Source organism: Eleutherodactylus coqui, chromosome 12, assembly GCF_035609145.1.
Source record: "Eleutherodactylus coqui strain aEleCoq1 chromosome 12, aEleCoq1.hap1, whole genome shotgun sequence".
NCBI lineage: Eukaryota > Metazoa > Chordata > Amphibia > Anura > Eleutherodactylidae > Eleutherodactylus > Eleutherodactylus coqui.
Window position 1 is genome coordinate 130,358,959 of NC_089848.1, and position 13,469 is coordinate 130,372,427.

A 13,469-nucleotide genomic window follows, 5' to 3' on the forward strand; every position below is an offset into this window, starting at 1 on the left:
TACTGGTGTTCGCTCTCTAGGATAGTACACTGCATTACTGGTGTTCGCTCTCTAGGATAGTACACTGCATTACTGGTGTTCGCTCTCTAGGATAGTACACTGCATTACTGGTGTTCGCTCTCTAGGATAGTACACTGCATTACTGGTGTTCGCTCTCTAGGATAGTACACTGCATTACTGGTGTTCGCTCTCTAGGATAGTACACTGCATTACTGGTGTTCGCTCTCTAGGATAGTACACTGCATTACTGGTGTTCGCTCTCTAGGATAGTACACTGCATTACTGGTGTTCGCTCTCTAGGATAGTACACTGCATTACTGGTGTTCGCTCTCTAGGATAGTACACTGCATTACTGGTGTTCGCTCTCTAGGATAGTACACTGCATTACTGGTGTTCGCTCTCTAGGATAGTACACTGCATTACTGGTGTTCGCTCTCTAGGATAGTACACTGCATTACTGGTGTTCGCTCTCTAGGATAGTACACTGCATTACTGGTGTTCGCTCTCTAGGATAGTACACTGCATTACTGGTGTTCGCTCTCTAGGATAGTACACTGCATTACTGGTGTTCGCTCTCTAGGATAGTACACTGCATTACTGGTGTTCGCTCTCTAGGATAGTACACTGCATTACTGGTGTTCGCTCTCTAGGATAGTACACTGCATTACTGGTGTTCGCTCTCTAGGATAGTACACTGCATTACTGGTGTTCGCTCTCTAGGATAGTACACTGCATTACTGGTGTTCGCTCTCTAGGATAGTACACTGCATTACTGGTGTTCGCTCTCTAGGATAGTACACTGCATTACTGGTGTTCGCTCTCTAGGATAGTACACTGCATTACTGGTGTTCGCTCTCTAGGATAGTACACTGCATTACTGGTGTTCGCTCTCTAGGATAGTACACTGCATTACTGGTGTTCGCTCTCTAGGATAGTACACTGCATTACTGGTGTTCGCTCTCTAGGATAGTACACTGCATTACTGGTGTTCGCTCTCTAGGATAGTACACTGCATTACTGGTGTTCGCTCTCTAGGATAGTACACTGCATTACTGGTGTTCGCTCTCTAGGATAGTACACTGCATTACTGGTGTTCGCTCTCTAGGATAGTACACTGCATTACTGGTGTTCGCTCTCTAGGATAGTACACTGCATTACTGGTGTTCGCTCTCTAGGATAGTACACTGCATTACTGGTGTTCGCTCTCTAGGATAGTACACTGCATTACTGGTGTTCGCTCTCTAGGATAGTACACTGCATTACTGGTGTTCGCTCTCTAGGATAGTACACTGCATTACTGGTGTTCGCTCTCTAGGATAGTACACTGCATTACTGGTGTTCGCTCTCTAGGATAGTACACTGCATTACTGGTGTTCGCTCTCTAGGATAGTACACTGCATTACTGGTGTTCGCTCTCTAGGATAGTACACTGCATTACTGGTGTTCGCTCTCTAGGATAGTACACTGCATTACTGGTGTTCGCTCTCTAGGATAGTACACTGCATTACTGGTGTTCGCTCTCTAGGATAGTACACTGCATTACTGGTGTTCGCTCTCTAGGATAGTACACTGCATTACTGGTGTTCGCTCTCTAGGATAGTACACTGCATTACTGGTGTTCGCTCTCTAGGATAGTACACTGCATTACTGGTGTTCGCTCTCTAGGATAGTACACTGCATTACTGGTGTTCGCTCTCTAGGATAGTACACTGCATTACTGGTGTTCGCTCTCTAGGATAGTACACTGCATTACTGGTGTTCGCTCTCTAGGATAGTACACTGCATTACTGGTGTTCGCTCTCTAGGATAGTACACTGCATTACTGGTGTTCGCTCTCTAGGATAGTACACTGCATTACTGGTGTTCGCTCTCTAGGATAGTACACTGCATTACTGGTGTTCGCTCTCTAGGATAGTACACTGCATTACTGGTGTTCGCTCTCTAGGATAGTACACTGCATTACTGGTGTTCGCTCTCTAGGATAGTACACTGCATTACTGGTGTTCGCTCTCTAGGATAGTACACTGCATTACTGGTGTTCGCTCTCTAGGATAGTACACTGCATTACTGGTGTTCGCTCTCTAGGATAGTACACTGCATTACTGGTGTTCGCTCTCTAGGATAGTACACTGCATTACTGGTGTTCGCTCTCTAGGATAGTACACTGCATTACTGGTGTTCGCTCTCTAGGATAGTACACTGCATTACTGGTGTTCGCTCTCTAGGATAGTACACTGCATTACTGGTGTTCGCTCTCTAGGATAGTACACTGCATTACTGGTGTTCGCTCTCTAGGATAGTACACTGCATTACTGGTGTTCGCTCTCTAGGATAGTACACTGCATTACTGGTGTTCGCTCTCTAGGATAGTACACTGCATTACTGGTGTTCGCTCTCTAGGATAGTACACTGCATTACTGGTGTTCGCTCTCTAGGATAGTACACTGCATTACTGGTGTTCGCTCTCTAGGATAGTACACTGCATTACTGGTGTTCGATCTCTAGGATAGTACACTGCATTACTGGTGTTCGCTCTCTAGGATAGTACACTGCATTACTGGTGTTCGCTCTCTAGGATAGTACACTGCATTACTTGTGTAGTGCATTCTGCTAAGATATCAGCCCATTAAACTCTGCCGGAGGTCTAATAGGCCGAGTTACATGGCAGACATGGAGGGCTGTGTCATTAGTACCTAGCAATTGCTCTGCATGGTGCCAATTGGTGACAGAAGGAGCCCTGTCCCCCGGACATCTGCTTACATGCTGCAATTACAATTGGTTGCATATGGTATTGCAGCTCAGAAGCACAAGTGCAGAGTGATGAGTTGCAATACCAGCCATGGCCACAGACAAGAGTGGAGCTGTTTGAATGGAGGAGAGTAGATTTCTTCTCTCCTACAACACAGCAGGTACGCAGCACCGTCAGGATGAAGAAGTTCATCGCCATCTAAAATCAATGTAAGCCCCTTCTAGATCTTGGATCCGCACCTTTACTGAGCAGCTTGCGTTCAGCATCCTGCTTGGGGGAGTGTGGGCTGCGGATGATTGGTATACTGAGGGGCTGGCGGGGAGGTTTGGGAGATGGTTCCATTTTGGTATTGGAGGATCTAAAAGAAAAAAAAAAAAAAAAGGTGAATTATACAGTTTTTTTTCTATAAAAAGGAAACAACCATCACAGGGGGGTCTACAAACGACTTCCCGTACTTCATCGCTACGTTGTAGTCCTTGCGTTTCCGCTGTTCCTCTATCAGGTCCCGGCTCGCCTGGTTGGTTTCCTAAGTGGAGGAAAAAAAAAAGTTGCAGTTAGACATCTTCATAAACATGACTGAAAGTATACGACTACTGGGGGTCCGGGGGGGTCCAGGGGGCTCTCACTGCAATCTGCGGCTTTGGTCAAATCATCTTAAAAAGGGCTGACCATGTAACATAAAAAGTACTGGAAATCTTTTACAAGTTTCTAAGTGGAGCGGCATGGGGGGAAAAAAAAATCTTATTTTTACGGCAAACATGACGACGTTCTTCTGTGGTTCTGTACTTTGATAGATTGGATTTTTATGCAGGCGGTTGGGAAGAGGGGAAACTTTCATTAAGTTTTATTTTTTCTCAGTTATTTTTTGTAGTCCCCAGTGGGAAGTTGAAGGTGCGCTCGTCTGTTCGCTCATAGGGATAGTATTGCATTACACGGTGTTCTGACAGGCGGTCTCTATCTAGACATGTCACAGACACACCTTGGCTACCTGTCCTGACAGCCTTGGGGGCCTTCAGAAGACTCCAGGCTGTCAAGGCATCACAACGGCCCCTCCCAATCTCAACCACAAATTCAGACATTTGAAATGCCGCTTTCAGAACGGACAGCAACATTTAAAAAGTTAACAGCCGCAATCAGCAAGAGCGCCGATTGCAGCTGTCGGCGGCGGGTGTCAGCCGTCAAACACCCGCCATGTATGGAGCGGGATCAGCTCCTGCTGCATACAATACAAACCCTGGTGCGTGAAGGGGTTAAACTACCGATTGCCTAATTTCAGGATAGGCCGTCGATACTTGTGATTGTTGGTTGGCACAATACTTGTGCCGATCTGCTGTTCTGGGTATGGGCACTTTGCCTCGGCCACGCATCAGCTCTCAGTTCCATTTCCAGGCTGGTATTAAATGGCAAGGTTTCCATTCACTTCAATGGGAGCACATCGGCCAGCGTGTAGGGTCTAGGGTGGCGGACCCCAACTGGCGGGACTGTTTAAGCTACTCATGGCCTATCTGAGGTATATTTAAGTGGATTTTCCAATGTAAAGGATACCCCACTGTGTGCGCGCCTATATAGTGGGATAAGAGGCTAACACGCTCCCACTATAAACACTGCATACTGCCCAGTAGATGCTTACTTTATTTGGGAACGTGCGATGTCCCTGCGGATGCGAGGCGCCGCCCATCACTTCAGGAAAGTAACGATCGGCAAGTGGTTTCCACTGTTTTCAATGGGAAGCCTTGCAGCGCACTTGTGTTTTTGCCGGCCCCACTGAAAACAATGGACGAGGCGTTCCAAGGGAACCCCCAAACATGGGACATACCTCATCGTTCTGGTTGCCGTTTTCCCGAATTACATTGATCCACGCCAACATCTCATCTCGGTCTTCAGCTTGGAAGAGATACTCCCGGTTGGAAGTCGTTACGCGAAACACGTTCTTCCTCTTCGTTTCACTGTAGGATATATCCGCTAGACAGCCGGTGATGTTTATGGGCTGCTCTTCATCCGACTGCGAGGATGAATGTCCCGTCTGATCCTTCTTGTCCTTGTGCAGACATAAGGAGCTGTTGCGCAAGATCACGTAGACTTGCTTCCACGGCCTCATACTGCCACCGACCTTCTACAAATAGATACGAGAATCACACAAGGAGTATATAGGAGGTTCATATAGAATTGTATCATTGAAGAGGGTCTTCTGGGCTTTGGGAACTGATCACCCATACCTCAGGATCCCCGTCTATCAGCTGATCATCCGGTCCTCTGCACATTGCCATCAGTGGTCACAGCAGGAAGATGGTGCACAGGCGTCACTCCAGTGGAAATTAATGAGTGCGCCGCGATTCTCTAATGGTCACGACATCCTGCCCCAACCGTAAGAGAAGCGGGAAGTGTAAGAGGTGCAGCGCTACCATGGATTTCAATAGGAACGAAGCCGACACGCCCACTTCCTGCCGTGACCACCGATAACTATGTCCGGCCCACAGTGGGCTGGATGATCAGTTGATAGATGGGAGTCCTGAGCGGTGGACCCTCGATCTATCAACTGATGGCTTACTCATAGAATAGGTCATCAGCTCAAAAAAGCCCAAAATACCACTTTAAAGGTCAAATCCCCAGTCCGGAGGTGTGAAGAATGACGGTAACCAACACAACCTAAAACCACTTTACAAAAAAAAAAAATGGAATTCCTGAATCTAAAGTATTTAAACGGTCTCATGGACTTTTCAAACAAATTTGTGCTTAAATGATGGCCGATGTGATAACCAGCAAAAGTGAAAATCACTTCTACACTAATATATATTTCTAAAGTGCTGTCTGTTAGGGGTCTCCCTTCAAGTTTGCTGTCTGACTGTTGTCACAAAGTTCATCTCTAGTGAAGAGGAGAGTGGTAACACATGCTGCCCATAGAAGTCTATGGAAAGGTCAGGCGGGAGGAGACACTCACATACAGACGACGCTGCAGAAGCTAACTGGTAAGTGATTTACTGTCCAGCAGCCTCACTGCTCTGTGCTCTGTGTATAGTAGACATTAGCAGCAGTCTCTTCTCACCAGCTCAGACAACTGATGCAGCCTTCCTCATGCACACAAGGCAGTTTTTTTTTCAGAGAAATTAGGCACCTTTAAAGGGACGGTCCAGACACTGACTTGAGTGTTGGGGAAGAGGGGTTGGATCTCAAAACTGGTCTGATGAAAGTAGTAAACTGAGGAGATTGTTCTAAAGGAAGCACCAGCCCAGTACTAGAGCACCTACACTACAGAACCAGGAACAGGATTCATGGAAGGAGAAGACAGATTTTGACTTTTGCCCCTTTAATATTCTCCACCCTGGATCCCAAATGGGACGAGGCGACAGAAGGGCCAATGTGACCAATAAGCCTTCTGGACAGAATTAAGAAGGCGTTACCGATGTATCCGTTGCCTTACCTTCCCTTTATCAGTGATCAGCTGCCGGAAGTACAGATAACCTTCCTTGTTTGAGTCGATGAAGACATCGGAGGAAGAATCTTTTCTGGACTCGGAGTCCTCGGACGATGGCATGCTGTGGGGGAGCTGAGAGAAACCACATCTTTAGTACAAGCCTTCTTGTGCCAGGAGATGCGTTATGCCGATGTATATAAAGCGGTTGTCTAGGTTTATAAAATATCCTTTAAGCTTCAAAAACGTGGCCAGTTTTGTTGATGGGTTGTGCCTAGTACCGCAGCTCCACTAATTTACTCTAGTGAGGACGGACTGCAATACCAGACACGGCCCATGGACAAGAGAGGCGCTGAAGATTAAAAAGGAGGAAAAATACCCTTTTGCCAATAATTCAAGACAACCCTTTAAAAGCTCACATTCTGTCCGACCGCCGATGGTTCTACAGATCTGAACTCGCGGCACCATAGACCCTTATGGGGTAAATTTAACTCAGTAGAACCATGAGAGGGGCGACGTCTGTAGGTTCTCCTCGTTTACTTGAGTCATTCAGACCCCCCTTCCTGTCCAAAAATATACCGATAAATATAAATGTTAAGCCCCATTAGGGAATATGGACCATAATAGTCTCTGTGCAGCAGAATAGTCATCTTATTGATGGCTGCAGCACACAGCATGCCCGTAGGTCCGCAGACTTAAGATTCCATGAATTTGCTGGGACTCCAGACCTCACAATACGACTAATGCTGTAAGGCTGGTTAAATGGTTGTACATCAACTTATAGGATAGCAACCTTCCAATAGGTGGCACTAGAGAGAGAAGACAGGAAAATGATTTGCATATCTTTTTCCCAGGGATCATTGCATGGCCTTCTCTCCACAAGGAGAAACAAGACCCCATCAGATCTAAGATTAAGTAGATTTCCAATGCAGCAAAGACATCTATCCTCACAAGACCAGTCTAATACCACAAGACTTCCTGCCACAAAGCAGAGCAATGTGATTTTACACTGCATGGTGTGATCTTATTTCCACCTACAGACGCTCAGGCAGCCGAATATTCACCTACCGAAAACAACTGGACACCTGAGCAAGAATCACACATATATTTCCATATGTTAATACTTAGTGGGGCTCCTTTGGCCCTAATGACATTGGATGCTCTCCATGGCATTATCTCTACTAACATCTGATACACATCAGATGGCATTTCCCTCTATTCATCCTGCAAACATCTGTCAAGTTCTTTGTAAGATGGACGCTGTTCATATTTCCTGACCCGACGTTCCAATTTGCCTCAGAGATGTTCAGTGGGTTCAGGTCAGACTCTGTGCAGCCGGTCCAATCGTGGAACATCCATATCCCCAAACCAAAGTAACAGCGTTGGACATGTGACAAGGCTCGTTGTCTTGCTGGAGGTATGGCCGACCATTCCCAGAGTATTGCCACATTGTTGGCAGCACACTATTGCCTAGAATGTCAGGGTCACCGCCGTGTTCAGGGTTCTTGTTGCTACAACCAACAGACTGAGGCCATGCCACGTAAAACATCCCTAGACCATTAAAGAGAAGCTCCGCCGCACTTAACTGTTGGCACAACACACTCAGGCAGAAGACATTCCCCATCATCCTTCACACCCAGGTACGTCCATCTGATGTGAAGATGAAGTAGCGTGATTCATCTATCCATAAAACATTCCTCCATTGCTCAACTGTCCAATGACGACGCTCCTTTCACCACTGTAGACAGGCAGGTGTATCATCTTTGATAGAACTTGCCAGACATTTGCAGGATAAATGGAGGGAAACAGTAGCTGAAGATCTTTGGGATGAACTGGAATGTCTGATCGGGTAATATAAACAGTGTGCATCATCTTTGAGAGAACTCGCCAGATGTTTACAGGATGAATGGAGGGAAATACATATAGAAATAAATACTACTTGTGATTCTTGCTCAGGGGTCCAATTACTTTTGGCAGGATCGTGTATATATGTGCAGACTCTGCAGACAGGCTGTGCACCAGCAGGAAACCTACACAGAGGATACTGGGAGCTTCATGAATGTGCAAGTACTTTGTATATAACAGGTAAGACAAACCTTTATGCTTCTCTGCACAAGGCTGGACACTTGCTTCAGGGCCCGGCTGTAAGGAAGAGAACGAAGCACAATTAGAACAATCTGCTACGGGAGGAAATCCGTGATAAGGAATGAGGGTCTACTGCTACGTACGCCTTCCCGTCCTTGTAGTCATCGAGCCCCTCATCGCAGGATTTAGACCTTTCCGCCTTTGAAGTGGAATGGACATCGAGCGCGTTGGGCCGGGTCGGCTCTGAAATGCAATGAATACATTTATGTTCTAGTCTAAAGACCTTTCAAAAATAAAATACAGATGTAGCAGAGCTGACTGTGTTCTCGTGCCTCATACTAGGTGGAAGCCACAAAGAAGTTGGCCAATGACCAAGTCTATAAAGGTCTCTAACCTTCCATACATTGGATCCTTTGTACCAGAATTACAAGTCATCTCCTATCCACATCACCACCGGAGAGGGAAGAACTAGCAAAATCGATGGGGGTCTGCTAGATGACCACCGATCCCAAGAACGAGGGTCCCATCTACCCCATCCTTACTGCAGTGAGGAGGAGAATGAATGGATTGAGGGCCTGCTGGCCGAGCGTGGTGGGCCGTACATTCATTTTCAATGGGAATGAAAGTTCTCAGCAACAAGTTCTCAGGCGCTCGGATGTTTCGGTCAGCCCCATTGAAATGAACGGAGGGCTGACCATGCATGCTTGGCCTTCACTCACTGTGACGTCACCGGGTGGGAGGAGCGGGATCCCCATCCACAGGATAGGTGGGAGTCCCAGCAGTTAGACCCCCACTGATCAGCAGGTTATGCCCTATGGACATCCCGTGGACGGGGGTTAACTTGTCATTCTAATACAACCTCTTTAAAGTCCGGTGCGAGTCTATGTGGCCTTCATGTGGGCTGATTCAGACTAGTAGCTGACAGAAGATAGTTCATATGATCACTGGTACCCTAGAGAGCTTCATGATTGGCGGCAGCCCGGGGGGAGAAGGGGGGGGGGGGGTGTCACCGGCAACTTGTGCCGCAGAAAAGACTTGGTCACCTGATGAACAATCGTTGGTTATTGGCAGACTGGCGGCACCTTCACAATTACCGATGACCGGGCCGTGTAAATGGGCCTTTAATCTGCACCGGAATGTGGATTAGGCTAAAAATCAGATGCACTACAAAAGGTTTGCGTGTTTCTAAAGTTTTCCTTTGGAATCTCCAAAGTCAGAGGAATATGATGTAACGTCCTGCCGACGGCCGGCCAACACATTTATAACATACTGCAAAATCTGTTAGCTAAAGGGGCTTCCAAGGAACAAGTTTAGAACCACCAATGTCTGATCACTGGGGGCCAACACAGCTATCACACAACAGGCCACCGCTGGGGAGTTCTGGGGAATCCCTCTAAAGGATTGGACATGGAGCCGAGGAGATTGGTAGTTTTATGGGGAAAGACTCTGTAGAACTTGTCATTTATTAGTATTAATTCCTGCTCATTCTGGGCTTAGGAGTCCAGTGGGAGGTCCTATAGGGATAACTCCATGAGTAGGACCGCCCACTGGACTCCCAAAGCCCAGAATCAGCAGGGATTAAAATGAACAAACAAGTCTTACTGAATATTTCCCTACAAAACTCCTCAATCCGCTCAGCTTCTCCCGTTCTATAACGTGCTGCCTGCAGAGCGGACCGCATGGTAAATGGGGTAGGTTCCCCTTTAAGTCATGTGAGAGACAATAGACTTTTTTTTTTTAAGTTTAGGATGCAATAAAAGTTTGTGAACATCCAGATAATCACAGCAGCAAGACAAGAACAGATAACTGCAAGTGTCCGATGGAAGACGGGGCAGCGCAGAAATGTCACACGTGCAAACAGCCCTCAAAAGGATTAGACTGCCGTGAGCTCCGCGTGCCGCTGGGGCTTTAGTCTGTATCTCATCCCTCTAAATTTTATGCTGGTTAGTATCATGTGTTTTAGGACTTAAAGGGGTTATTCAGTTATAAACTCCTGATGGCCCATCCACAAAGTAAGCCATCAGTAGTAGAGCAGGAGTCTGCCACCAATCAGCTGTTCACTGGGCTGATGTGCTTGGGCACTGAGCAAATTTTTGCACGAAGCAGACAGCTCCATTCAAACTACAGTGGCCAGACTTGGTATTGCAGGCCAAGTTCCCATTGAAGTGATCGCCAACGAACTCAAGGATAGGCCATCAATAGTTTACAATGGAACAAGCTTTATAAAGGAAAAATACAAGTCGCAACCAAAGGTCCTCTTAGACAGCCGACTATTAGTCCATTGTAATAGGCACCGATGGACAAAGCATGTCGATCGACTCGGCTGCTTGTCCTCATACAGCTATCATCAGTTGGCTGCACATCCCCCTGTTCACACAAGATGACGAGCAACCATTTTTCTGCTGGCTAAAAGGACTAGATCAGCTGCCGAACGAGCTTCCGCTCGCTCCAGTGATCATTCGCACTCTTACAGAGCCCAACAATAGGGGGAAGCAAACGTTGTTCAAGCAAATATTCGGGCCTGTAAAAGCCTCGGTAGGCACGGTCTACATCTGAGTTGGGGACTCTTTTGGGATCACAAATCCAGTCCAAAATACAAAACAAGATTGCTTTAGCTCCTAGGGATAGTGTGTGCCTACAGTCACCATACAGCCTCGACCCGTCATTGGCTTACCCACATTAAAGATGCTGTCCAGCATTATTAATAATCTATCCTTAAGGTAGTCCATCAATTACATTAGAGAGGGTCTGCTGCCTGGGACCCCTGCCGATCAGCTGTAAGCAGGACCTTTGCTTCCTGCAGAAATCAGCTGAATTCATGAGCACAGACAGCTCTGTTCCCACTGCAGTGGCCAGCCTTGGTATTGCAGCCAAGCTCCCTTTCACTTCAATGCCTGCAATACCAAACCTGGCCACTGCTGTGGGAACGGAGTTGTCTGCTTCCTGCAGAAAGTAGCTCAATGCATGAGCATTCTACCATTAACACCTTGGCTTGAGCTAGCAAAAAATATATCCACCCTTTTTCTGACAAATATTGTCCCACTTTTAGCATTTTGTGGCAGGAAGCAGATTGCTCTGTACGTTGTGCAATGGTCCAGGTTGGTAATGTAGGCTGAGCCCTACTGTAGCGAGTGGGACTGCAATACCAACCTAGGCCACTGTGCAATGTATGGAGCCGTCGGCTTCCAGCAGCAGAACAGCTAGAAGTGGACAACCCCTTTAAGGCACATATAAAAGGAACTTCTGCAGGAAGGTAGGGTTACTGTGCGCTGGACAACTCTTGTCCATCCATATACTTTCATTCCTTAGAACATTCCTTGTAAGCAGAGAAGTTATTTTTGCCATAGTCTTTACCACTAGGTGGCGATGATGTACTCATTAATGTGTATTTTGTATTTCTACTTAAAACCTGTGCAAAATATTCTGCAGTTTTTAAGGAAGTGTGAAGGAGCTTCGCTGCAGTACGAGGGACGGACAAAGTCCTGATTCTGGAAGGCCAGATCTTCATGGAATATGTCAGATTGAAGTATAAGGTTACCGTGATCGTGCGAGTGGAGGCGGCGTAATAAAGGTGCAGACGACGTGGGGCTGGGAGGGACAGTAGTGATGGTCGGCGGCGGCACAGATGTGGTGGAGATCACAGCGGAGGCCGGAATGTTAGCGATCTCGTGGTCTATACTCGGACTCGTCGGCTCATCTGCAAGGGGAGAAGAGAGAACATTCCGGAGAATCACCATTAGCATATTAAAGGTTCCTTCACAGCAAACTACTTCAGTGCAACTTTTTGAAATTTTGTAGAAGAAAACGACATAAAATACAATAAAAATGGGAAATAAAATACAGCAAGCAGATAAACCAAAGCAGTCAGCGACTAGACAGCGGAGCGGACTGTGTCACCAGCTGAAGTGGCTCCGCCAAACCCTTCTCAATATATACAGACAAGGAACCATCACACCTGCCTCCACGTACCGAAATATTGATGTCTTGTTGCATCGCGGCTCTTCGATATTTTCTTGATTATTTCGGCATATCAGGGACAGACGCCGGGTGACAACCAACAGCGGCTGCCATTAGAGCGCCTGAACAGTCCCCGAGGAACCTATCCCATAATGCTGTATACAGTGACCGTAGAAAACCTGCTGATCTCAGTCAACTGCAATGGCTGAAGGGACAGATCAGCGGGGGTTAAAGTCAGAAAAACATTTTCCATTATCTTGCCTGACCAAAAGCGATCATTTTGAGAACTGCACAATTTCAGGATTAAAAAAAAAAACAAACATAAAAAAACAACTAACCTTGGAGGGAAGGGGGGGGGGGGGGGGAGAGGGGCGCGAATACTTCAAAAATTCTTTGAAAGCAATTTTAGCAAAAACTTTATTCTAGAAAGATCCCTTTCTAATGACATTCCCTTTGAGTTGATGTAAGCTGTTAAGCCTGATGGGGGCGCTCTCATATTGGTGGTCAAAAGACATCTTAACAAGGAGTCGCCTGGTTTAGACAACTTTTTTTGTTTAAAGAATACCCCAACAATAAGCTGATTGACGGTGGCGATGAAGGGAGGGATAGTTTGCCCCCACCCACTATTAACAGTTACTGGGGTGAGGGGAGACTCATCAAGTCTATATCGCCTCCATGTGGACCTTCTGCGTAATACATGGATGAGCAGGAAGCTGCAAGGAGAGACCCGCTGAGCTTCGACCGATAATGGAGCGTCCAAATGGGGGCTTTCCTTCCCCCCCACTAAATAACGGGATTGTTTACTAGGCAACTCCTTCATCCACCACCATGGCCCAATTGTGGGGTCTTCTATGACACCCCACAACAAAACTATTATAGGCTCCGTCAATGATAACTTTCCAGCTAGCTCAGTATCTAGGGCGCTCATCGGTATGGACAACCCCCCCATCTGAGCTCAACAAGCCCCAACAGATGACAGATGGAGGCCAACACCCTTATACGATCACCTCCTGACCCCAACACACCTTGAATGAACTTGTCCAAAAATAAAGCTATACCCCAAAGGTCCGAGGACAAGTGCTCGAAGGGCCAACATACCAATGCCATCTTCTAGCAACACTTCATAGAAGTCCTGACAGTCCAAGCAAGTCCAGCAAACGCCGGTTTCGACAGCCAGAAGCGCCATGGTGTCCTCAACAAGTTCTTCCACTCAGAAGCAGAATGACATCCATAGGGTAAAGCGCGGTCCACGGACGCCGCATGTAACGG

The 13,469-nt window shown here is 46.9% G+C and overlaps 1 protein-coding gene across 3 annotated transcripts in view; it reads right to left on the reverse strand.

Annotated features, from left to right (window-relative positions):
* Nucleotides 1-13,469, reverse strand: part of ARHGAP21 (Rho GTPase activating protein 21) — a 151,148-nt gene that overhangs the window by 24,072 nt on the left and 113,607 nt on the right. For all 3 annotated transcript variants that reach the window (XM_066585526.1, XM_066585524.1, XM_066585527.1), the window contains 7 exons: nt 11,782-11,940; nt 8,387-8,486; nt 8,255-8,300; nt 6,168-6,293; nt 4,566-4,862; nt 3,205-3,275; nt 2,989-3,107 (listed from right to left, as the gene is read on the reverse strand). In XM_066585526.1, coding sequence (XP_066441623.1) covers nt 2,989-3,107; nt 3,205-3,275; nt 4,566-4,862; nt 6,168-6,293; nt 8,255-8,300; nt 8,387-8,486; nt 11,782-11,940 — 918 coding nt within the window. The remainder of the gene's footprint in view (nt 1-2,988; nt 3,108-3,204; nt 3,276-4,565; nt 4,863-6,167; nt 6,294-8,254; nt 8,301-8,386; nt 8,487-11,781; nt 11,941-13,469) is intronic.